At 45.1% G+C, this 23,137-nt stretch overlaps 1 protein-coding gene across 7 annotated transcripts in view; it reads right to left on the bottom strand.

Annotated features, from left to right (window-relative positions):
• Positions 1-23,137, bottom strand: part of UBL7 (ubiquitin like 7) — a 396,382-nt gene that overhangs the window by 358,702 nt on the left and 14,543 nt on the right. For 6 of the 7 annotated variants that reach the window (XM_069624581.1, XM_069624586.1, XM_069624580.1 and 3 more), the window contains exon 3: positions 22,867-22,986. The exons of the other annotated variant lie outside the window; for it this stretch is intronic. In XM_069624581.1, the coding sequence (XP_069480682.1) occupies positions 22,867-22,986 (120 nt within the window). The remainder of the gene's footprint in view (positions 1-22,866; positions 22,987-23,137) is intronic. 7 annotated transcript variants of the gene reach the window in all.

Raw genomic sequence — 23,137 nt, 5'->3', positions numbered from 1 at the left:
AACTGGGCCTTCGCCATAGTTTAATGCAATGTCACAACCTGAGATCCCTGTGTGGCCTACTCGTCCACTATTGAGATTGGAAATTCGCACTGGCTTGCATATATTGAAATGCCAGATGAATCGCGGCTAAGAGCTGGAAATGTAATTGGGGATAACAGAAAGACCGGGCCAGCCACCGGGACACTTCCCTTAACGGAATCCAAGATCGTAGTGTCAGAAAGTGGTTGAGGGTTGACCAGATCACAGCGGTCCACTGTCGGCATGCCTAGTGTGTTTACTGTCTGCATGCCCGGGGGCAGGAGAGTATTTGATTGTAAAGGTAATGATGGTGGTATTAGTGGCCCACAGGCCACTTTGAACTGAAAAGAAGACCCATTTCTGTGGGCACACATTGTTTTGGCAACATTTGGGGCACTTCCAGGCATAATTGTTAAAGCAGTGTGGAACATTTGCAAGGTTGCGGCAGGTAGAACATTAGAACCTACCGCCAGCCTACTGACCAGGTGTCCTGGCATATCAGTTTTCAACGAGTACATTGCATATGCCATGTCCACTCTGTATGTGTTGCCCAGACAAGTAATGAACCACTCACGTGATGGCTAAAAAAATCAGGTACAGCAAAGGAAATTCACGACCGCTGGCCGCTGCCTCGCTGCTTCACGGCTAACTGGCGAAGAAGGTACTTAGACGGTACTTGCACGAGTGCACTCGTGCTGCGCCCGGGCGTGCACGTTGTATGGCGGAAGTACCAGGGCAAGGGGCGGGCCAGTTAGCATCTGAAAAATAAAAGAAATCTGCAAAGTTTGCTACGTTCTGACGGCGTGGCAATGAGTCACTTAGTCACTTGAGTCGGTTTTGCACCAGTCTGCACGTTGCATTGACAACAGTCACCTTGGTTGAAATAGTAGGAGGATGCAAATCCGCAATCCTCAATCCACTGGAGCAGCAGGATCAGCAGCGAGTCTCGCAGCGAAGTGGGTACTTAGACGGTACTTGCACGAGTGCGCCTAGTGTCTACAATGTTATCGCCCATCTTTTCAGACTTGATCTGTTCCCAAGGAGAGAGCGTCCATGAGCACAAAGGCATGAAATAAAAGCAAGGACCCTGACTTTAAGACTCTTGCAAGGTTCGAAATTGCTAGGAGCTATTTAGCTCCTGCTTCTAGCCTAGGAGAGACTGGTTAGTGTGAAACCAACAGCTACCAGGAGATAATTTTAGCTCCTACGGCAAATTGGTGCATTACAAACAGGTTTTGAGAATGTTAATAAAGAGGAAAGAGGAATTCGAACACATCTAAACACAATGGCGCATACATAACACAAAAGAAGGTCAAGTAAAATCTCCAGGCAGGTCCTGGTTCCCCTGTGGTAGCTCCTCCATAAAGGGTGAGGCCTGTCGCCCAAGAGCCGGTAATAGCTCCCGCTCCTTGAATCCCAATTTCAAACGCTGCTCTTGCCATCAAAAGTATTAACAAAACCCTTCCACAGCCTGATAACAGTTAGAACCATCATATACAAGAAAAGGGACAGGTCATCCCCAAACTCTTCCTACTAAAGAATTTATCAAAGCTCTGTTAAAGTGATTTACAACAGAGTAACTCCGTGGCTTCTGCAAGGCCTAAGGCTAAACCTTGTTATAGAGACGCATGTGTACGGGGACTGTACAGTTTCAAATAATCTGGCACTTAGCAGTTTGTTTCACCCTTTGAATACAATGGTAGAAAAAACTTTGGGAGGGGACGACTGGTGAAATGTTTTTACCTACTCCCCTGATGTCACTAATAAGGGAACTGTATAGAGATAATGATCTGTTTTAGGTATCGCTGGTCAGGTGAAGGGACTACAGTGGGTGGAGAGTGAAGGGTACACCAAGGCTGTTTCTTGGCACTGCGTCTTTTTAATGTATACATTAGCATGGCAGCAATAGTATTGGAAGAGATAACCCCTGATGTTGCATGCCTGGGGCCTTACCGTTTAACCCTACTACTTTATGTGGATACTGCCACATTGATTGACCAGCCATCCATTGTCTGCACAGCCTATGGAAGGGACAGGGTCTGGCTGAACGCGGCACAATTGATTGGGATGCATCTAGGATGTATACCACATTGCAAATTTAAATTAGAACAAAAACAAAGCACAGGGGAAACAAATGGGACAAATATATTTAAGAATTAACCTAACATTAGTTATGCAGAAAAAAACCAACAACAAGCAGGCTGCTCATAAAGCCACAGGACACGTGTGGTTCAAATCAATGGCACCACTTTCAGGTTATCAGAAATATGGTCTTGCAGCCGGCTACAGTCATATTAAGGATATATGATGCATTATATGAGACAGGCAATTGGAGGGGGTGGGCACAAGAGAGGAATATGTTCACCTGTAGGTCTTCTAGGGTTCCCTTACAGCACTTCTATGAACGTGCAGACTGAATAAGGAGTTCCCATTCTGATAGACTGAATAATTTGTAAGCCTTTGGAGCCACTGGTGTTCTGCGTGCCAATTCCAATGCCAATCCCATGTAATCCATCAGGATCTCTTACTCAGTGGTGTAATGGCACGGATAGATTGGTTAGCAAACCTGGGGCTTGGTACCTAGCTTGAGAACTCAATAGACAATGCAAAAGTGATCCCAAGAATCTGCAATATTAAAAATTGTGTTTGACGAATTCACACTGAGGATGAATGATACAAGTCTTATACTAACAATTGGTTAATGAGGGGCATAGCTTTCGTAAATGTATTTCTTGTACTTTGCGTTGCAGATTAGTTAGAAATCCTTTCTTCAGTACGATACACCCTGACTTGTTACACTGCTTGCAATTACGTTTTAATCTAGGGGCATATGGGTTTTTTTGCTCAAGCAAGGTTTCCCCAAGGCAACTTGTTGTCCATGATATTTGCAGTTAAGTTTCAATTTTCGAGAGTGGTATACAGGAATAGTGCAAACTGGGCGTAATAATGGTCGATGGATCAAGGGAAATATAGATTCTCCTTCGGAGTACAGAATAAGGATTTTATTAAGGACAAAGAGGCTAGGATCAGAGCTCAGCGTGGGCAGGATAAACGAATGAGGGGTTTGCAAACAAATCAAAAGGGATGAATTTAAGCTTGCTTAATTGTAATCATGTCCCTCACTTCCCATGGGGCCCGCCTTGTGGCTGTTAAGTCACTCACAGTCCATGGGGTTCTAAGTGTGCACTGCGCTGCACTGCTTGCATGGCTTCATTGATGTGCTCTTCTGTAATCATCATCTTTGTCGGGATGCTGAGAGGTTAAGGTGTGTTTCAGACAAAGCCACCCCTGGGTCAACCTTTGCCAAACTTTCACTGGGCCCGGAGGGTTTCTGGTGAAAGCTCATGCAGCTGGCAATAGCAGTCACAGTCAGCAACGAGTGGTCAGATACCTTTTTTGATAGGATACCCCAAGTCTCCCAATCTGTGTACTCCATCGTCTTCATCATTGTCCTCCTTGATGTTCACCAAACGTGAACCAAACTTTATCTGGAAGGAAGGCCTTATCTGCTCTATGTTCAGTTCTCCTCCTTTCTGCTGCTTAACAGCTTCACTTTCAGCTTCACTTTCAGTCAATGTGCCTCATTACGAGTCCGGCGGTAGCCGTGCCGGAAAAACCGTCAGGCTGCCTCCGGACCTGTGTTACCATTCCGCCTCTGTGATTGCTGGAATATTCTGGAGGCGGAATTAGTTTAGTTTAGTTTATTATTTGATAATGCGCTCCAAACCCAGGGGTAGCCGGGCGCAGCAGTCACAAGAATACTTAAGCTTAGGTTACATACATAGAGAAAATGCTTTATATGTATTATTAACATATATACAATACAATTGTACAAATATACAAGATATGCAAGATGTGGGTCCTTCACATCGGTCCAGTGTCAGAGGAATCAAAGTAGTTATGTGCAATGGTAAGTCCGAGTCTAGAACATAGGATCAGTATGTTAGTTGTCATTGACCAAGAGCCAACTTTTCACATTGCTTCTGAATCTGGAGTAAGGTAGATTAGCTCTCAGTGCAGTAGGGAGTTCATTCCAGGCACGGGCAGCTCTAACAGGGAAGCTTGCTCCACCCGCTTTAGTTAGTCTAAATCTGGGAGTTTCATGTAGGGAGTGGTTAGAGGCTCTAGTATGGGGAGTAAAGAATGTTCTGGTCAGTCTAGCCGAGATGTAAGGGGGCGCAGTGTTGTTCAGTCCTTTATGTGTGAGAGATAGCATTTTAAGGAGAACTCTGTCACTAATTTTTAACCAATGGTATTTTTTCCTAATGTTGGAGATGTGTGCTCTGCGGGGTATGTCCAAGGCTGCTCTAAGAGCATTATTCTGCAGTATTTGCAGTTTGTTTGTGACGGTTTTATTAGCGCCCGATTTTATTCTGTAAATCCTCATTCCCATGGAGTCGCATAGGACTCCATGGGTATGGGGACAATGGAAACACTGGTTCCATCTATGACAAAGCCGGTGTTTCCATGTCCACCTGCAATCGGGTGGTGTTAATCCCGCCAGGTCAGACCTGGCAGGACCGACACCTCCCGCCTGCAGGACGCTGAATCAGCTGGTCCGGAAACAATGGTGGCAGTGGTTTTTTCCAGACCGGCAGGGTCGTAATGAGGCCCAATATCTTTTCAGGTGCTTCTGATCATCACCCCTCGCCTATCCTCTCCTCTCCTCTCTGCTCCTTTGCTTTTCTTTCCTTGCTCTCCTCCGGTTCTCACCCTCTGATCTTTTTACCTCCTCAAATTCTCACAAGTGCTCGCCTTCTGAACTTACTGCCCCCCCTCGCCAGGTCTTCATTTTTATTGTGGTCAGTTCTTTCTGCACGGATAGCCCTGCACCCTCCAATTCGTTTCCCACTCCCTGGTTCTTTCCACCCCATCCGCTCTGGTCTCACATCTCCCACCTTCGCCTCTCCTCTCTCTGGCCCATCTGCCTCCCTCCTGCTCGCTCACCTCCCCTCTCCTTGCAAACTCTTTCTTTCTGCTCCGTACCACCATCTCTACTTTCATTTTAACACCTTCCCCTAGCATTGAACATAAGCGGTTTAAAATACTCAAACTCACCTCCTGAGGGCTCAAACATTGAACTGCACTCGGCTGTGGTGCCTTAGTGTTAGGAAAGATTTAATCATTTTATATAATTTTCCCTCCATGTGTCATACCCCAAACTTTTTGCTGCTGTTTAGACACCATTGACTGATGTTGCCAGAGAAGCCGAGCCTTCAGCTGCACTCCTCTGGGCTTTCGCTCACTTTCTATGGGGAAACCGACATGCCCTCAAGACAGTCAGTACTGGGAGACTTTGTTTCCCTTAGTCCTTTCCTCATGTTGCAACTTTTGTGCAACAGCACACTTTGGTCTAAAGTCATTTCCAAAGGCCCTGGATAGTCTCGCTGGACTTTATGAACTGTGCAGATGTGTCATGGACAGGACTGGTGGCAGCTATCTTTTCGTTCTTTTGAACCCTTTCCTGCCATGTTAACCGCGTTAGGCACAAATAGGTGGCCTGGCTCCAAAATGGCCATGCCACGAGGTTCTTTGACCTGGCCTTTGGCGATCTTGCACCTTCAACTTCCCCAGGTCGAGTCGACCCGGGTCAGTCCTTATTTGGTCATGCACTTTCCCGTGAATCCCAATGCTTTCACAGACTTCTGCGTGCCTTGTGTGTGTGCCTGCTGGATGTGGGCTGTAACGTCTGATTCCAATACACATCCTGGGTGCAGAGAGTCTGGAGTGCCATGAATGCCTGTGACCACTGTGGCCCGTGTTTGGTCCACGTATGGAGTGTGTGTTTGTGAGCAGATCTCCCATTGGGTCCTCTCTGTTTTGGCGCGAAGGGAACTTTGGATAAGAGGAGGCTGAAAACACAACTACCACGTCGATCTCCTGAGTTCTCACTGAACAAAGGATAGGATCCACGTATTCTGCAACACAAAGCTGAGTCGAGGAACCACTGGAAGGTTTGGCACCCTGAGCGCGCTGTCATCCCGTTGCACCCCATTGAATCTGGTCATCCTGGAAGGTCTGCGAAGACACTTCGACCCATTTGAATAGTGGGACCAACTATTCTCGGCACCTTCATCAAACCCTGCAAATAAGCTTTCTCAGAAGTGTCCCTGGGCTAACCAGTGGACTGACCAGCTTACCCAGTTGCTTTGCTCTGTCACCGCCGCCGTTTCGAGGAGGCCTCAAAACTTGGTATACTGCTAGCTCTGTGTCCCCCAGCACCCTCACACCGAATTTCATACACTTGGCGTTCCCAGGTCTGAAGTGAGACGAGTCCGCCAGGACCGGAGTGAACGCGGTTACTGTGTTGCCCTGCCGCGACAGCGTCCTTTGCAGGTCTGCTGCATTTGTGACCCTCTTGCCCCTGAAGCCGCTGCACTGAAACTGGGTCAATTCATCCACTGTGAGCAGAGAAATCGCCACCGTCTCGTTTGGGAATCATCGCTGTATCTCAGGAACTGAAAGGTGCGAAATGTCCTTTTTGCCGCATTCGAACCTGCAAGCGAAGTGGACTGAACTGGCAAAGTTAGGGTCCGCTTGCATCAGGGACCGGTGAGTACTCCATACCCAACCGGTGGCCCCTACTGCAAGGGCCCATTTTTACACACGTGTGGCCCGTGGGGGTCCCTCTCCTTTCCACTGCTATTGTGGGGTCTAAAGGCTATCTGCACTGCCCGTTTCCTTCCCCTCTAGGTTGACATATTTCATGCATTTAACCCTTTAGACCCCAATGTCTTGCATATACATTGTATTGTTAGTGCTGTGTTGTGTTGGTTTACTTAGTGTTACTGTGATTCTTTTGCTATGGTCTACGTTACAAAGGCCTTGTAATAAATGTGTCTATATTTTTGATATAACACCTGTCTGGAGTAATTTGTAGATGTCCTTGCTTTGTGTGCTCATTGGGGTCCTTCAGTCACCCTCACCCATCCTGAGACTTAGTGTTGACCGCCTGCCATAGCTACCCTGATTGGTCTGGCTTGTCCAGAGGTTACCCTGTTCCAAGAAACTAGGGTGGCCTTCTGAACCTCTGCCCACCAGGTCAGATGTCAGAAATCCATGTTAACACTTAGCCACTGGGGATGGGAGTTTGGTTATCCAATTTTGAAATGGCCTTCACAGATCGTTTAAAGTACTACGCTTACTGGCATTATATAAAGGACCAAATCCTCAGGAGGGTTTTCCAACATCGTGAATTTCTCAACTGGTCTCCTGCTCTATGGCCGATGTACCAGCATTCCCTCTGCAAATTCACAGTTTGCCTCAGGGAAGTATATGCCGGTCCTCTGTGCATTGAACGACTGCCAAATATTGGGTGCTTGGAAGCAGCAGGATCCAGCTGCTGCCAACACCCACACAGGTTCCAATGGTCTAGTTTGAGTATCTTGAAATTTGGTGTGCATGTAAAAAATAGAGCTTGAAGAGTTGTTTCCAGTGCATGTTTTCTGCATTCCACACTTGCGCGCTTCAAAAGGGGCACAGTCATTTCAGAAGACTGATGTGGAATGGGGTTTCAGAAAGTCAGGGGGTTACAACCTTTTTTTACCTTTATGGAGGGTAAGGGATGGGACAACAGAATAGGATGACACAGTAAACCAATCACTAATTATTCTGGGGTCTTCTTTGAGAGACAGGACAAATATAGTGATCATACTGTTCAGGGCACCTGGACAATGAAAAAAGTGCTGTTGCTCCTTCTTCCACCATGTTTGTTCCTTTTCCCTCGCTTCCCTTAATTTCAGCCTGAGCTCCCTGACTGGTCCAAGTCTATCCCCTTCTTGGGGTCCCACTCACCTCGAATCGGCGAGAAATCTCACTGGGTTCTAGTGGAGGAGTGTTTCTTCCTAGGCTGGTGACAGGCTAGGGTGCCTGGGGAACCCTCCCTTCTCAACCTACAGGCCCTAAATCATTTACAGAGTGGTGGCCCTCAGCCTCCACAGTCAACCAAGCTCAAAATATGTGGCTTTGTCACAAAGCCTTCTTGGAATGGAAAGCTGAGCTTCCTGGTAATGTCAGATCGTGTTATGGCATGCCATGCCAAAATGTGTCATGATACAGCAAGACAGGAAGTACCAAAACACAACCCTGTTAGTGGTACAAGGACCCCCTTCCAGGGAAAAGGAGTTGGGTGGAGGGGACATAGTCCCTGTTACCCTTTCACATGCCATCCGATCCACCAACGGTAGCGCACTGTCACAATGCTTCCTAGTACAGTTTCTGGGCAGTGTTGCCTTCTCTTGTAGAACTTTAACTCCTAGAATGCACCTGAGAGCAAGGAAGAAAATCTGGACCGGAACACCACGAGTGAGAAACCTGAAATGACAGCACAGACAGCACCCAGAGCTCCAGATAGGAACAGCTCAATGCAGCAAAAAACGAACTTTCAGGCCCACAGCCAAAGAAACAGCAGAAAAGCCATGAAAGACAGTTTCGAAAACTGCTGAAAATGGGGAGGGCCGTAGAAGGATTTGACCTGTGCAACCAAAACTCTCGAGGAGTGGGTGAGGGGCAGTGATTGGCTCACAGAGAAAGGTGAGGGATGGAATCAATAGGGATGAGGATTAGAGGCACACAGTATAAAAGGGAAAGTGAAAGGCAGAGTGGAGGTTACAGGGGTGCAGTCAGGAGGTGTGGAGGTGGATTGATAGACCAGGCTGAGGATGGTCAGAGGAGCAGAGTGCAGTTGAATTGGAACAGAGTGCAATTCAAGTATTTATGAGGGAGTGGCACCAGTTGTGTGTGTAGCGTAGCATAGCATGAAGGGGGGTGTGGTGCATGAGAGATCGAGAAAGAGGGCGATAAAGTGTAGCGGGAATTGGAGCGCGAAAGAGTGAGCAGTAGGAGGGGGTGCAGACTCTGCGAGGCAGTAGTGGGACTAACGGCGTAGGCTGAGTGAAGCAAAAAGGGGAGAGAAGGTAGCTGCAACAGATAGGCAGGGAGAGTGTGGTATGGTTAGGTCACAGCAAGTTAAATGGGAGATTGTGTGTAGGAGAGGGGTGAGAGTTAGCAAAGAAGGGTGAGCAGGGCACGATATCCCTGGGTAGAGAAGGACAAGTGAGAGTAGCAGAGTAAGGAAGGGAGGGAGGTTGGAGGGTTAAGTGCATCAGAGGTGAGGAAGGAAAGGCAAGTGGCAAGAGCAGAGAGAGAAGAGAAAGGGAGGAAGAAGTGAGAGAATAGACCAGGGTGTTTATTACTGCCACAAGAAAACCAGAGTTCCATGGGGGGGTTCAAAGGATTTGGATTAAAGCGCTATATAAACAAACATAAAGGACATTAGAAGTGGCTAATGCTCCATCTAATAATTCAATTTAATATGTTTTCTTTAACATATGGCAGGGTGCAGGCAGTGTGAAAAAAATAAAAAATAAAAATGGGTGGCATTACTTTAAATCACAGTATGTTACAGCACTATATGGAGGTCATGCCTGACCCCTTTTTAGGCCCATTGCAATACAAAGTAGCATAGTGAAAGAAACACGATTAAGGTTAACACCAGCTTTGGCTAAACGAAATTAAGGCAATAGTCTTTATCAATCCTCAGCCCCAAAACTATAGATATGGCACACCCACTCCCTACTAGAAGTAAAAAGGATATTACAGTAGAAAAATTACTCCCTCACCTCCTTCCATGTCTCAACAACGCTAACAATAACGCAGACCCTAAACTACTAGTAGAGGTTTTCAATAATGCCATGACCAAGGCCTTGGACACAATTGCTCCGTTCAAACTGCGCAAAGCTACACAGAAATCTCACCTCAATGCATGGTTTACGCCTCAACTTAAAGAGCTAAGATTACAAAAAAGAAAGTTGCAATCTATCTGGCGTCACTCCCCTACCACCGGCAACAAGGTTAAACTAACGGACCACTGCAAATACTACAAAAAAGAAATAATCAACACTAAAAGAAATATATTCAACGAGAGAATTGCAAAGGCCAAATCTAACACTAAGGAACTTTTCACTATCCTTCGTGAAATGGAATCCCCAATTCCTCAGGCAGATAATGTCGCAAAGGACAAGCCATTGTGCACTACAATACAAAATGCCCTTTCGAATAGATCGCTCCAACTGAAAATAGCTAACAAAAAGGCCTTGCTGCCTCCCTCAGAGCAGCAACCATCCCAACACATTGGGAAAAATATGACATTACCATTTAAATTTTAAAAGATCTCCATCCTTGAGACGGAGAAAATCATCCTCTCTCTAAAACCATCAAATTGTAAAGGTGACTGCTGACCTGCCCAAATTATAAAGGACGCTGCTAGAGACTTGGCCCCGTTCATCTCTAAGCTCATCGACGCATCTTTTAAAACGAATACAGTGCCTAATAACCTTAAAGAATCCTGGGTCCTCTCCCTGCTTAAAAAACAAACGTAAGACCCCGCCATCCCTACTAACTACAGACCCATTACCACTGTCCCCTTTCTACTCAAACTTATTGACAGAGTAGCCTACATTCAAATTCAGGAATACTTAGAAGCTAATCATCTACAAGGATCACGACAGTCTGGCTTCCGCCCACTTCACGAAACGGAAACAGCCCTCCTAGACCTTAAGACCCAAATTGACGAGCTGAAGGACAATGGAAAAACAGCTATGCTACTTCTCCTGGACCTCTGCAGCTTTTGACCTAATGGATCATGCAGTCTTATACAACCACCACATAATGTATATGTGTAAAGTTTAAACTGTTTCACATTATTAAATAAACAAATAGGATATACCTCCTCATTCGGCATGGATGGCATCTCATGGCCTCTGCCTGAATGACGATAAAACCGAGATACTAATCCGAGGCTCTGAAAACAACATTTTAGCCCTAGTTATACCTCCTTTAATATAGACAACAACCTCATCAAGATGATGCCTGCGGTCACGACATTAGGCTATCTTGCGCTACCCTCACACTTAAGAAACAATTTAACTCACTTCAATCCACAACAGCCTACATCTGCAAGCTTATCCGAGCATGTAGACCATTCCCCTCTACCTCGAGCTGCATCACCCTGGCCAATGCCCTCGTAATGTCTAGATTAGACTATTGTAATGCCCTGTAGTCAGGTGCCAACAAATATGTTACGGATAAAATTCAAAGAATGCAAAATAATGCCCTAAGAGCAGCTCTGAATATCCCCATTAGAGAACATATCTCCAAAGCTAGAAGAGAGGTTCACTGGTTAAAAATACCTGACAGGATCCTCTTGAAAACAGTCTCTCTTACCACTAAATGCCTGAATAACTTAGCACCACCTTATCTTGCCGAAAGGATAAACGGGCGATCTACCACCCGTCCGACGAGAGCAGCCAACGCCTACACTTTAGAGACGCCTAGATTTAAACGATCTACAGCTGGTGGAACCAGCTTCCCAGTCATAGCTGTACAAACCTGGAGCGCGCTCCCACCTGACCTCAGAAAGGAACAACCTTATCCTAAATTTAGACTTAATGTACTTAAATGGCTACGAACAAATTACTGATAACCTGCCTTCTGTCTGTACCGTGCACTACCACTGTATTTGACACAGACTATACCCATTGCTTGCATCATGTCATATTTTATATACGAAATAGTAATTCACCACTCCTATGTAACCGGATTGGCAGTAATTATTTATTACCTGTATGTATATGTATTCATTGGACACACTCTGTAACTAACCTCAAGTTATCTTATCCTACTGCGCCCAGCTACCCAAGGGTTTGGCACGCAATACTAAATAAACAAACAATTTGCAGTAGCAGTTTCCTCTATTTTCTTTCCTGTGAAAGGGTAATTGCAACCTGAAAATACCAAATAAGAGGATACAGTGCCAGATGAGAAATGGACACTGGACAGCATTTCTATCATTTAAAGGCTAACAGAAAGAAGTAAGATGGCTACCTGTAACTCCTATTCTCTAGCATTGGTATCTTTCATGGATTCACATGCTTTGAATATCCCACGTCATCAGACTGGGAATCCTTGGTTACCAAGTTAATATATTAAAAAGAAAAAACAGCTCTATTTTGTAATCTATGTCCTTTTGGGTGCATTCAGCCTCAGCCAATTAGGATGTCAAGCACGTAGCCCCACCTTGGAGGCCATCTTCAGATTCTAACCCCGGAATGACTATACATATTGTAGCCTTTCTGGTGAAGGAGGGCGCATGTGAATCCATGAAAGATACCAACGCTGCAGAACAGGAGTTACAGGTAAGAAACGTGCTCCTTCTCCAGCAATGGATGTTCCATGGATTCACAAGCTTTGAATAGAGTACATAATATATACAGCAGAGGCAGTGTAAAGGGAGAAAGGACAACCTTACTGGAATAGGTGCTGAAGTACAGCTCTCCCACCTCAGGCTTCCGCTTCACCCTGCCCTTCCAGACAATAGTGCAGCACTGCCGAGGTAGCGGCTCTGCAGATGTTGGTCAATGGGATCCCAGACCACATTGCCACTGATGCTCTATCAACTCTGGTTGAATGGGTGCGTCCTGGCACCCACAAGGGTTTTTTAGCTTCTGCATGACCCCTTGAGATTGCCGATGTGACCCACCTGGCTATGCTTTGTTTTTAGATGCCTTTACCCCTAGTAGGAGGGCCAAAGGCCACAAAGAGTTGAAGCAAGAGCCTGAATGATTTTGTTCTGTCCAGGTAAAATGTTATGGCTCTACAGATCTAAAGAATTAAAAACTACTAGAAACGCCACCTTCCAGGACACATACTTAATATGTGTATAGTAGGCATAGGTTCGAACAGTGGTTTTACGAGGGCCATTAACACTGTATTTAGACTCCACTAGTTGGCTGTTTCTTTATTGGTGGATGTGTAAGAAACAAGCCCCTCTTGAAATGCTTGATCCTCTCACTGTACAGAGGAGAATGGTCATTCCATCCATTGCATCTTGAGATCGCTGCTAGATGTATTCTTATTGATGAAGAATACAGACCCTCCGTCGTCAACAGACGTTGAGGCATTATCTGCAGCGGGTTCAGTTGTTGGTGAAACCATTTACAGAAGCAAAACCATGTATAGCAATAAGACTGGTTAGTTGATATTGCACTGTCGCGTGTAGGACTTTTTTGCAATCTTCTGGCAATTCTGTTTTCAAACTCGATAGAGCCAGGAGCCATGCTTTGAGGTTAGGGACCCTGGGTCATGGTGCAGGACCTAGCCGTTCTGCAACAGCAAGTCTGCAGCTCTCCCCAGCAGAAACGTACGTTCATCTGCTAAGTGTAGGAGATGTGAATACCCCCTTATCTGTTCTTTTCCACCCCTGAAAAAATTCAATGAGCATATTTGTTGTAATATGCACGTTAAAATGGCAGGGGATGGAAATGCAGGCGGTGAAAGAACATTGTACCGGGGCTACCGGTATGATTTTAAAAGGCTACATCGCCATCTTCTGGATCACTCTGCGCATTACTGGAATCGGGGGAAGGGGAAGAGCATCCATGAACATCCCTTCCAGGAGTGTGTGAACAAGTCCCCTAGTGAGCCCCTTTACGTTTGTATTGGTGCAAGTTGCAAAGAGGTCAATTGGGGACAGTGCCCCATTGTTTGAACACCGCTGTTAGCACTTTGTTAGCACTTTGTCGCATAACTGCCATTTGTGACATTGGTCTGCTGTCCTGCTCAGATGATCGGCAATTGCGTTCTCTGTCCAACTTTTAACTCCAGGGCATTTATTTGCAACTTTGCCTCTTTGTTCGTCCACTACCCCTTTACACACAACTAGCCCAAGTGTGCGCCCCAACCCATGAGGGGCACGTCCGTTACCAGCATGTGCCGATGTGGAATCTCCATTATTACATAGTGCAGGTTTGACTACTACTGCAGCTGGTGAGCTAGAAGCACTGTGACTCGCACTTCGTCGTTCCACGTCCTGTTTACTTGGGACCACCGGGTAGCTAGGAATTCCTGCAATGGTCTCATGCACATACTGCAATAGGCAATGACCGGAATGCATGACGACATGGTTCTTAACAGCTGCATGCGCTTCCGGACTGAAAGGATTTGGTTTGGTTGGAAAGCAGCGAGTACTCAAGGAATAGACTTCGCTCTCTACTGCGACAGCCTGAACAATCCAAGTCATAATAGAGACTTCTGCCCCCAAGAGGATTATATTGTTGGAGGGCCTTATGCAGGACTTGGTGTAATTGAAGAATCTAGGCGCATCAGCATTGTGTGATGTAGGGCCCGAGACGCTTCCCATTTCGTGGTTTCTCTTATTAATCAATCGTCTAAGTAGAGGTATATATGCTACCCCTTCCTCCTCTGGAAGCCTACCACAGGTGCGAGGCACTTTGTGAACATTCTCGTTGCAGAACGCACACCAAACTGTTAGTACCCTGAACTGTTAGTAGTTGTTCCCTGTGGCGAACCTTAGGTGCGTTCTCTACTAACTCCCTGTTTTTACAAACATTTTTAGATTGTGTGGCATATAATCAGGTTTTAGAACATTTGAATAATCACAACATTAAATAAAGAGCAATCCGGTGTTCTGCAAGGGTATGGTACAGAAACCTCGCTTTTGGACCTAAACTCTAGATCGCTGCAAGTAATGGACAAGTGAAAAGCAGCACTTATGCTGCTGGACTGGTCCGCAGTGTTTGATTTGGTGGGCCATTCATTACCAATCACCAGGCTCAAAGAAGTTCCCATCTTCTCCGATAAAGCTGCAACATGGATTAAGTACTTCCTTAGTAATAGACTTTGTAGAGTTTGTAGTGAGGTCACAGAAGCTGTGCAGGCGCTGCTACAATTTGGAGTTCCCCCTCCCTATACAATATATTTACTGTCCCCTTTTTTAACTAATTGGAAGAAAAGGGTATTGGGTTCACAAATTATGCCAATGACATGCGTCCCGCTATCTGGTAACTATGAGGAGGATGTTGAAAACATTAACACTGCAATGAATTGCTACAGGTCTGAATGGTTGAAAATGGTTTAGCGCTGAACAATGAAAAAAAATGAAGCTGAGTGTTGTGGGCATAAAAATAAAAACTGAAGCTAGGTGCAGAATACATACATTCTGAGGTGGCCTGTAAACTGGAGACCAAAAAGAAGGTTAAAATCCTTGCGATTTATTTAGATCAGAACTTGAACATGCGTGCTAGGTAAGTAGTTTGGTCTCCACCTCCACATAATGCATTAAGCTGCTACCTTAACTACACCAATACATTTCCAAAGCCAACAGTGAGTCGGTAGCTAGAGCTATAATTGGCACTAAAATGCTTTATTGTCTCAGCCTGTTAGTGGGTAAAAGTAAGACCGATTGTGCCAGATTACAGGCATTACATGAATAGTGTGGTCAGGGTTATAGCGGCTCTTTAAAATGAGAGACCATGTTTCAGAGGCAAGACTAGAGCGTCGCTGGCTTCCTATTGAGGCCAGGATTGAATTCGGTTTGCTCTTGATTACCCATAAATGTTTAGTGGGCAGGAGTCCTGAATACCCGCGTGAAGCATTGGAGTAAACCTATTGTAAGAACACTTGCATCCAACAATTACCATCAGCTGAAGGTGCCTAGGAGTACACTTACACAGATTTATAAGGATGCCTTTTTCGCAGTGGCACCCAAAGCTTGGAATGCAATTGCTTTGGATTTGAGAGAGTTGAAATTCACAGCACTGTTCAGGAAGAAGCTGAAGACTTATTTAGATAGTATTTCTCCTTTACTCCAGTGTCTGCCTCCTTCGACGGTCTGCTTTGTATATTTGGGGAGTTTGCCTCGGTATATACATTAGTTTTGTCTGGCGCTCTTCTGCCTCAAGGCCCTCATGTGCGCAATATGAATATATTAAAAAGGGTAAAGGAAGTCTCCTGCTTCGACCGCCTTGATGGCATCTGTCAATGTGATCATTCTGAACTTTTGCTTGCTTATGTACTTGTTCAGGGTATGCATGTGTAATATAGGCCTCCACCTTCCGTCTGACTTTTTCACAACAAAGAAGCAGCATTAGACTGCTTTGCTCGGTTGCTTCTTTGGCACTTTTTGTATGGCCTGTTTGACAAGCATTTTTCTGACTTTGTCCTGTAGGACATGCAAAGGAGGTGGTTTGTGCATGCCTGGGGGCACTTGTGGTGGTGTTTTCCTGAATTCTAGAGCATGCCTCAGTCGAATAATATGCAGAACCCAGACGTCTGCTGTAACTTCCTCCCATGGTCTTAAATGATTTTGGAGATTGCCTCCCAGTTGTGTTTGTAGAGTCCTGCCTGCTTTTGTTGTCCTTTTTGAGAGGACAAAGTGATCTTCTCAGTGGGATTTTGAATTCTTCAACCTTGTATTGGTAAGATTTCAGAATCCCTGGTGAGTAATAGGAACTGGAACCCCTCTGATAAGATCCTCTTCTGGTGGTCATCGTTGAGCGACTTGACGCTCCTCAAAGTGGGCGAAAAGTGCACCTAGATTGCAGTGACGTGGATCTAGCTGTGTCAACGTCTGTTTTAATGGCTATGAAAGTCTCATCAATTGTCAGGCCGAATAACTGATCCCCTTCGAAAGGCATGTCCAGTACTTTGCTTGGTTGTCCGAGCTAAAGTCTGTGCTTTTTAAACATGCCTGCTGGCGAAGGACTGCCCAGTTACTGATTTCTTCGATACGAGTCTCCCAGTCGTCTTGTGCTACTGAGAGAAAGAGAGATGTCGAGGAGTCAGTATCTTTTGCTGCTCCATGCATATCTGAATAGGAGAGCTCGCATTCTTCCTTCCTGCTCCACATGGGAAGATTTTCTTGGTCACCCAGGTGCCTGTGGGGCGCTGGAGACTCTCCTTGCCACGGATGATTTTCTTAGCCGCATAACTGGACACTGGGACCTTGATGCGACTTAAGGACATTTGTTCTCGGCCTGTATGTAGGCGACTTTGCTATAGAACTTCGTCTTGGTGGTGAGAAAGGGAGAAGGGAATGCCCCAGCACTTAGAGTGGCATTTTTGGTTGCAGTGCGTGTAGTGGGGGCAGCCGTGTATCCAATTGTGCTAGCAAGTTCATTAGAGACCTTAAAACCTGTAGCGACAATTGCATTTGCGGGTGTATACCCAGAGCCAACAGTGGCGCTGATCCTACTAGCGGCTGTGATCCCTGGTGCGATGGGACTCCAGATTTTGGAGGCAGTTGACTGTGCAAGTGTGACTCTTCACCTTCTGAGAACACAGGGGAATATCCTTGTTCAAAGTTGGAATCAATTTGATACTATAGTAACAGATTTGGCATAATTTCAGAAATGAGGCCAAAGAGAGTGACAATTGCCCTGGCTGTGAAATGGATGCAACAGGGATCTTTAGCACTGTAGGAGGTTATCCTGTGCTTTTAAATGCTTTTTAGGGATGGTGGCTGGTGGGTTTTCCACTGCAAGAGCAGTTACTGGTGGCATTTTGATAGTAACGGACAAAGCTTTTGACCTTTTGTCTACAGAAGGCTACCACTCCTGGCTCGATGACTATGCTTTTACCGTCGTTGAAATTTTTGTTGATAAAGGAGCTTTTGTCGTGGGCAAAGACGCCCCCACCTGTCCCAGACGACATTGGGATTGCAGTAGTGGATGTTTTAGTAGTCATTGATGGTGATGCTCTCGTCGACTGAGAGGTTGACGGCCCTTGTGTCGTCAACAAGGATGTGGTCGTTAACAACGAGGATGCTGCCGTCGACAGTGTGGTCGACTGCCTTTGCGTTGTTAACGATGTTGATGACGACGGGGGTCGTGGACGAATTCCTATGTGCAGATGACGGGGTTGTAGGCAACTTTGCTGCTGACTGAGTCGTGGACGATGTATCACGTGTAGACGGCAGAGCTATAGGTGATGGTCTTTCGCAGTGAACACAGACTTTCTGCCATCGACAATGAGGGTGCCGTTGTAGATGGCAGAATAGCAGTGGACACCACTGATGTCACATACGAGTACCATCGTTAGGGCTTGTAGCTCATGAACCAAGGTTTGTTTTCAGGTTTTTTTCCCTCAGGTTTCTGCTTTTTGGTAAGGTCTGGCTGTCTCTCCTCTGGTCTAGCCCTTTTTGGGTGTGAGGGCTTCACCGGAGGGCCTTATTGCCCCAATATATAAGGACTTTGTTTCGAATGGGGGATACTTGCCCTCATCGAGCCAACAAACTAGACTTCTGTGCCTGTACCTTAGTGTCTTCCTTAGCATCTTAGCGCGGAAGCTCTGGCAAATTTTCTAAGTCCTCATGGATGGGATTAGGGCAAAAGCAATATATGCATTCATTATGCCTGTCCTCTTCAATCACATTTTTAATGCCACAAGTCCGATAGGACTTAAAAAGCGATTTTTATTTTAGACCTCCCTTCCATACTGAATAAGAGCATAACACTTTTTGGAAAACAGTGAAATTTAGAGATGAAGAAATCTTCTTTGAAAGATGGATAAAAGGTTCTCAGGTGAAAAAGTCAAGACGACTCAGCACAATGTGCGATTAGAATCTGAAGATGGGGAATATCCAGGGTGGGGCTACATACTAGACATCCTATTGGCTGAAGGTGAATGCACCTAAAAAGGACAAAGATACATTACAAAATAGAGCCATTTTCTTTCAGATATAATCTACTAATTAGGTAACCAAAGATTCCTAGCCCGACGACTGGGAATATTCAAAGCATGTGGATCCATGAAAGACCCAATGCTGGAGAAAAATAAAACTAATAGATGTATTGTATTATATTTGTTATTTATGTAGTACTCTTTCCACATTTGTATGGTCTAAATGCGCTTTGTGATTGGCACGCCCTTTGTGACCACAGTCAATGTGTTGGAGGTTAGTTTAGATTAAGAGACGCTTGTGTGCACTTGCTCCAACTTAGGTGGCTGGCAAGGCTCCAGTAAGCAGCCCAAAGGTCAGGCACGTATGTGGGCGCTGTTGATGGTTTAGGATAGAGTGCTATTGCCGAAGATTCGATGTGTGCCCAGCTATACCGAATTTTATTTTCGTTGGCATTTACTGTATGATAGTGGCTGAGGTGTTGAGGTACATCAGGGGTTTCAGTGTGTACAGCTATGTGCGCTGCTCGACCAGAATGGCATAGCCATAGCTGCATTCTATGGTACAATAATGGATGGCCGTGCCTGCAGCCTGTGTCCACAGACGTAGTGTATGCTTTAATGTAGTTCGGCCGCAGAGTTCTTTTTCTATGTCCAATGTGAACGGCATGGTCTCATTATTCGTGGTGTCTCCGGAGTGAAAGTCTGAGCAGCAAAGCGATTCCTGGAGGGGGGAAGGCATCGGGGAGGACGAAGACCATAAAGGGAGAGGGAGGACAACCTGGGTAGCTGGACCGGGGTTTGGGACACCTGGATAATGGGAGAAGACGCCTAATGGGTCTTTCACTCTGGCACAATCTTAGAAAAATCAGGCTAAATACAAGGAATGGCTATCTGGCACAATTAGGCTGAATACGAGGTATGGCTATCTGGCACAATCATGCTGAATATGAGGTATGGCTATATGGCACTGTCGGGCTGAATGCTATTGGAGACATGAGATATGATGGGGTCAGACCGCATAATGTGGAGCAGTGATTGCTGCTCACTATGTTCAGACTTAATCTTCACAATTCTGTCTAGATGTGGCTCAATGCTAGTCATCACAATTCTGTCTAGATGTGACGCACGCTAGTTTCACAGTTGATCTCGATGTGATGGAATGCTAATCTTCACAATTCTGTCTAGAGATGTGACGCAATGCTAATTCTGTCCAGATGTGAAAAAGCCAATACAGTTGTCTAGATGGGATTCAATGCTAATCTTCACAATTCTGTCTAGGGATGTGATGCAAGCTAGTATTACAGTTGTCTAGACGTGACGCAAGCTAGCATTACCATTGTCTAGATGTGGCTCAATGCTTGTCTTCACAATTCTGTTTAGATGTGACGCACGCTAGTATTACAGTTGTCTAGATGTGACGCATTGCTAGTCTTCCCAATTCTGTCTCGGTGGGACACAAGTTAGACCTCACAATTCTGTCTAGATCGGCGCAAGCTAGCCTTTACAACTCTGTCTAGGTGTGACGCAATGCTAGTATTACAGTATGAAATACTTCGAGATGTGGCCAATACTTCGAGAGGTAGCCAAGCCTGCCTTTTTTGATCCCAAATGGTTACCACAACAGTTGTCTTCAAAACAGAATCACTAAGATCAGACAAGGAACACAGTCATCTACACTAAAAAGCAGCGCAATCATACAGGCAGGTGACCACACAAAGACTGCTGTCCCAGTCCCCATTGATAACTCACAGTTATACATTGGTTGAAAGTCAAAATTAAGTGGGGTACACTTAGTTTGCAAATGGAGAAATGCAACAAAATTAAAAAAAAACGTGAACCCTACACAGGCTTTGAGACTGGCTCAGAGCAATACATCAGTTGTTTCTAGATCGAGCTACCTTAATAAATTAGCAATGGCACGTGGCCATAAATCGATTAAGTGGTATTCACGTTTGTACCTAGCATGAACAACAGTGCTACAGAAAGTGTTTTTTTTTTTTAGGAAAGCATAATTCATAAAATTCTTTACAAGGGAATGAGTGCATACATTTTACCTACATGGAATATTTCAGACAACGATAACATATGAAAGGACAGTGACACTAATGTATCATCATATATAGTACAATCAAGAAAAGACTGGTGAAGGACAGCCATATAGGAATGAAAATGTAGTTGATGGCGTTTCAAGGTGGTTAACGATGTTAGGGCTCACAAGCAGTGGCAATGTTAACCGGCTATGCAGGTATTTTTAACAAAAAGAATTGACTACAAATTCAGATAGCGTTTAGAAAGCAGACATAAGTAACCATTAGTAGATGGGTGAAGCACGTACTTCCCTAGGAGGAGGTGCACCTGGGGCAAAGTAGAATCCCCAAATACATGTTTGATTTGAGCATTGGACCTACAGTTTGGATGAGAATAAATTATGTGCAGCACCTGATCCCGGCGTTAAGGTCAATGCAGGCAAATCAACAGTAATGGCTGTACACCTGCCAGGCGGCATGTCTTGATGCCCAAGATGTACACTAATAATGTAGAAATCCCTTACGGATTCCACTTCTCAAACCATCTTGGGGGGCAAATGGGGGCTCATATTTTTAAACAGACTATTACACAAACACGCCATGGTGGAGTTCTGCGGTTTATGTAGTTATACAGAAGCCAGCCATTGGATAGAATTTTGAAAGTAATTGTAAAGCAGTTACAATGGCATAGTATGGAGCCTCACTTTGGGGTGTTACTGAAGCGGACGATTTACAAGTTGCCTTGTATCCTTGTTCCTACTCGCTCAGCCCCAAATGTTTGCTCGTCACCAGGAAGTAGGTCTCTGGTTTCTGGCAGACAACCTTATTGTGCAGCCAGTTTTCCACTAGCTGCATATTTGGACAAACACTATGGCTAACCTTACGCAATCCCTTATCCTGTATCTCAAGTTAAGGCCAGGCTTAAAACGTCTGTGTGTGAGAAACGAGAAATTTTAAACTCGTCGAGGCTGCTCCCCATTATTACGACAACTGGTTTACAAGGATATCTACTGTGGAGAATAAACAAAAAGCGAAAAGGTATGGGATCCCCAGAGCAAGATTCAATTGCTTGCTACTTATGGCGGTAATGGCACTCTGGCAGTGGACTAAGTGAGTGTGAACGGCCGGGAGTGGTGTTCCACTACTTTTATTTTTTACGGGCAACAGTTCCTCTATTTTTTTGCAACCGTCTTCACCATTCCGGAACTGTTCTTTGTGAAGTTAAAGCACACTTCTCCACTTTACCATCAGATAGCAGTTACAGCTAAAATGAAATTACTTAATTGGCTAGCATGGCTTCAACCCTTGAAAAATGTTTTGTGCGTTGCCCTTTTCCTGCCTACTCTTTCCCCCTACCGGGCACAATTCCACTACTTTTTTTGGTACACTTTTACCACTGCGCTGGGGAAGGATAATTCCCTGGAAAGGCACTGTTCTTTGGGTCTAGCGGAAGAAGAGAATCTGCTCCATTTTCTGGGGGGGTTTTGCGCGGCATGCACGGACATACGTGCAAGAACCTTAAAAATCCTCCTCAGAGATCTTTGTTTTACTCAGTGCCGGCCAGCACTGTTGTATTGGCTTTCTGCGAGATCGCAGCAAATGACATGGAGTCTACTGCAATATGTGAGGCCGGCATTGCAGAGAAGAAATAGCATACTAATGCGTAATTATCGCATGAGGGATGGGACATCATCATCATCCTTGTATTAGGCAGCGGCAATCCTTTCAGGAAGCACTTTACACACTGCCTGGTAATCTATGTTGTATGCTACAACTAATTACGATTGACACATGAAGATGGAAGTAGAGAACCTACTAGTGCCTATAAAATGTTCACAGCCAAGCAAACCATAGCTAAGATGGGAATTACGTAATTGGATATGTTTTTATGAACCATTACCGATCGATATTATTTTACTAGTGATTGAAATTGTGATGAATGCATTATTAGAAGTTTGCCATTGTATTAATTGTAACTTTTATGGCACTATGCCTAATATTTCGAGGATTACAAATACGCTCTCAATGGAACCTTTATAGTATTACTCTTGTTACATGGACATGAAGGAAACACATTGGGAGGATGCACAGTCATAATCGTTTATCTCAGTGGTCTTCAAGCTGTAGGGCTGGCTTGAAGGACAGCCGGTGGATAGAACAGTGACCGATTTCAATAGAAAATTTAAACAGATATAGCATCTGGGGTGTCCGGAAAAACACTATTTTAAGTGTTGGTGGGAGGGGGGTGGTTAGGGCTCAGCATAAGAAAAGTTTGAATACCACTGCTTTAGCCCAACAACCAAACTATTTAACACATTCAGGGCCTCCCAGAAGATATCCTCACCTGCCATCTCTTCCGGCTCAGGCCAGGACTTGCGAAGCACGTGAACCGTAGACCCAGGTTGGATGCCATAGAAATCTAGAGTCTGTGCATCCTTCAGTTTCCGACCACAGTAAACAAGCTCTACAAGACAAAATAAAGGGAATATGGAGTGTAATTCAGCAATAGTGCATTAAGTAAATTAAGAAATATATATATTTTTTTTTTAAAAAGGTCCAGCATGATTCAAGTCCACCAACTGTTTGAGTAAGATTGGGGCGAGGAGTGCTATTCT

The sequence above is a fragment of the Ambystoma mexicanum genome, chromosome 11, assembly GCF_040938575.1.
Source record: "Ambystoma mexicanum isolate Mex_15411 chromosome 11, UKY_AmexF1_1, whole genome shotgun sequence".
Classification (NCBI taxonomy): domain Eukaryota; kingdom Metazoa; phylum Chordata; class Amphibia; order Caudata; family Ambystomatidae; genus Ambystoma; species Ambystoma mexicanum.
This window is presented reverse-complemented; position numbering and strand designations above follow the sequence as displayed.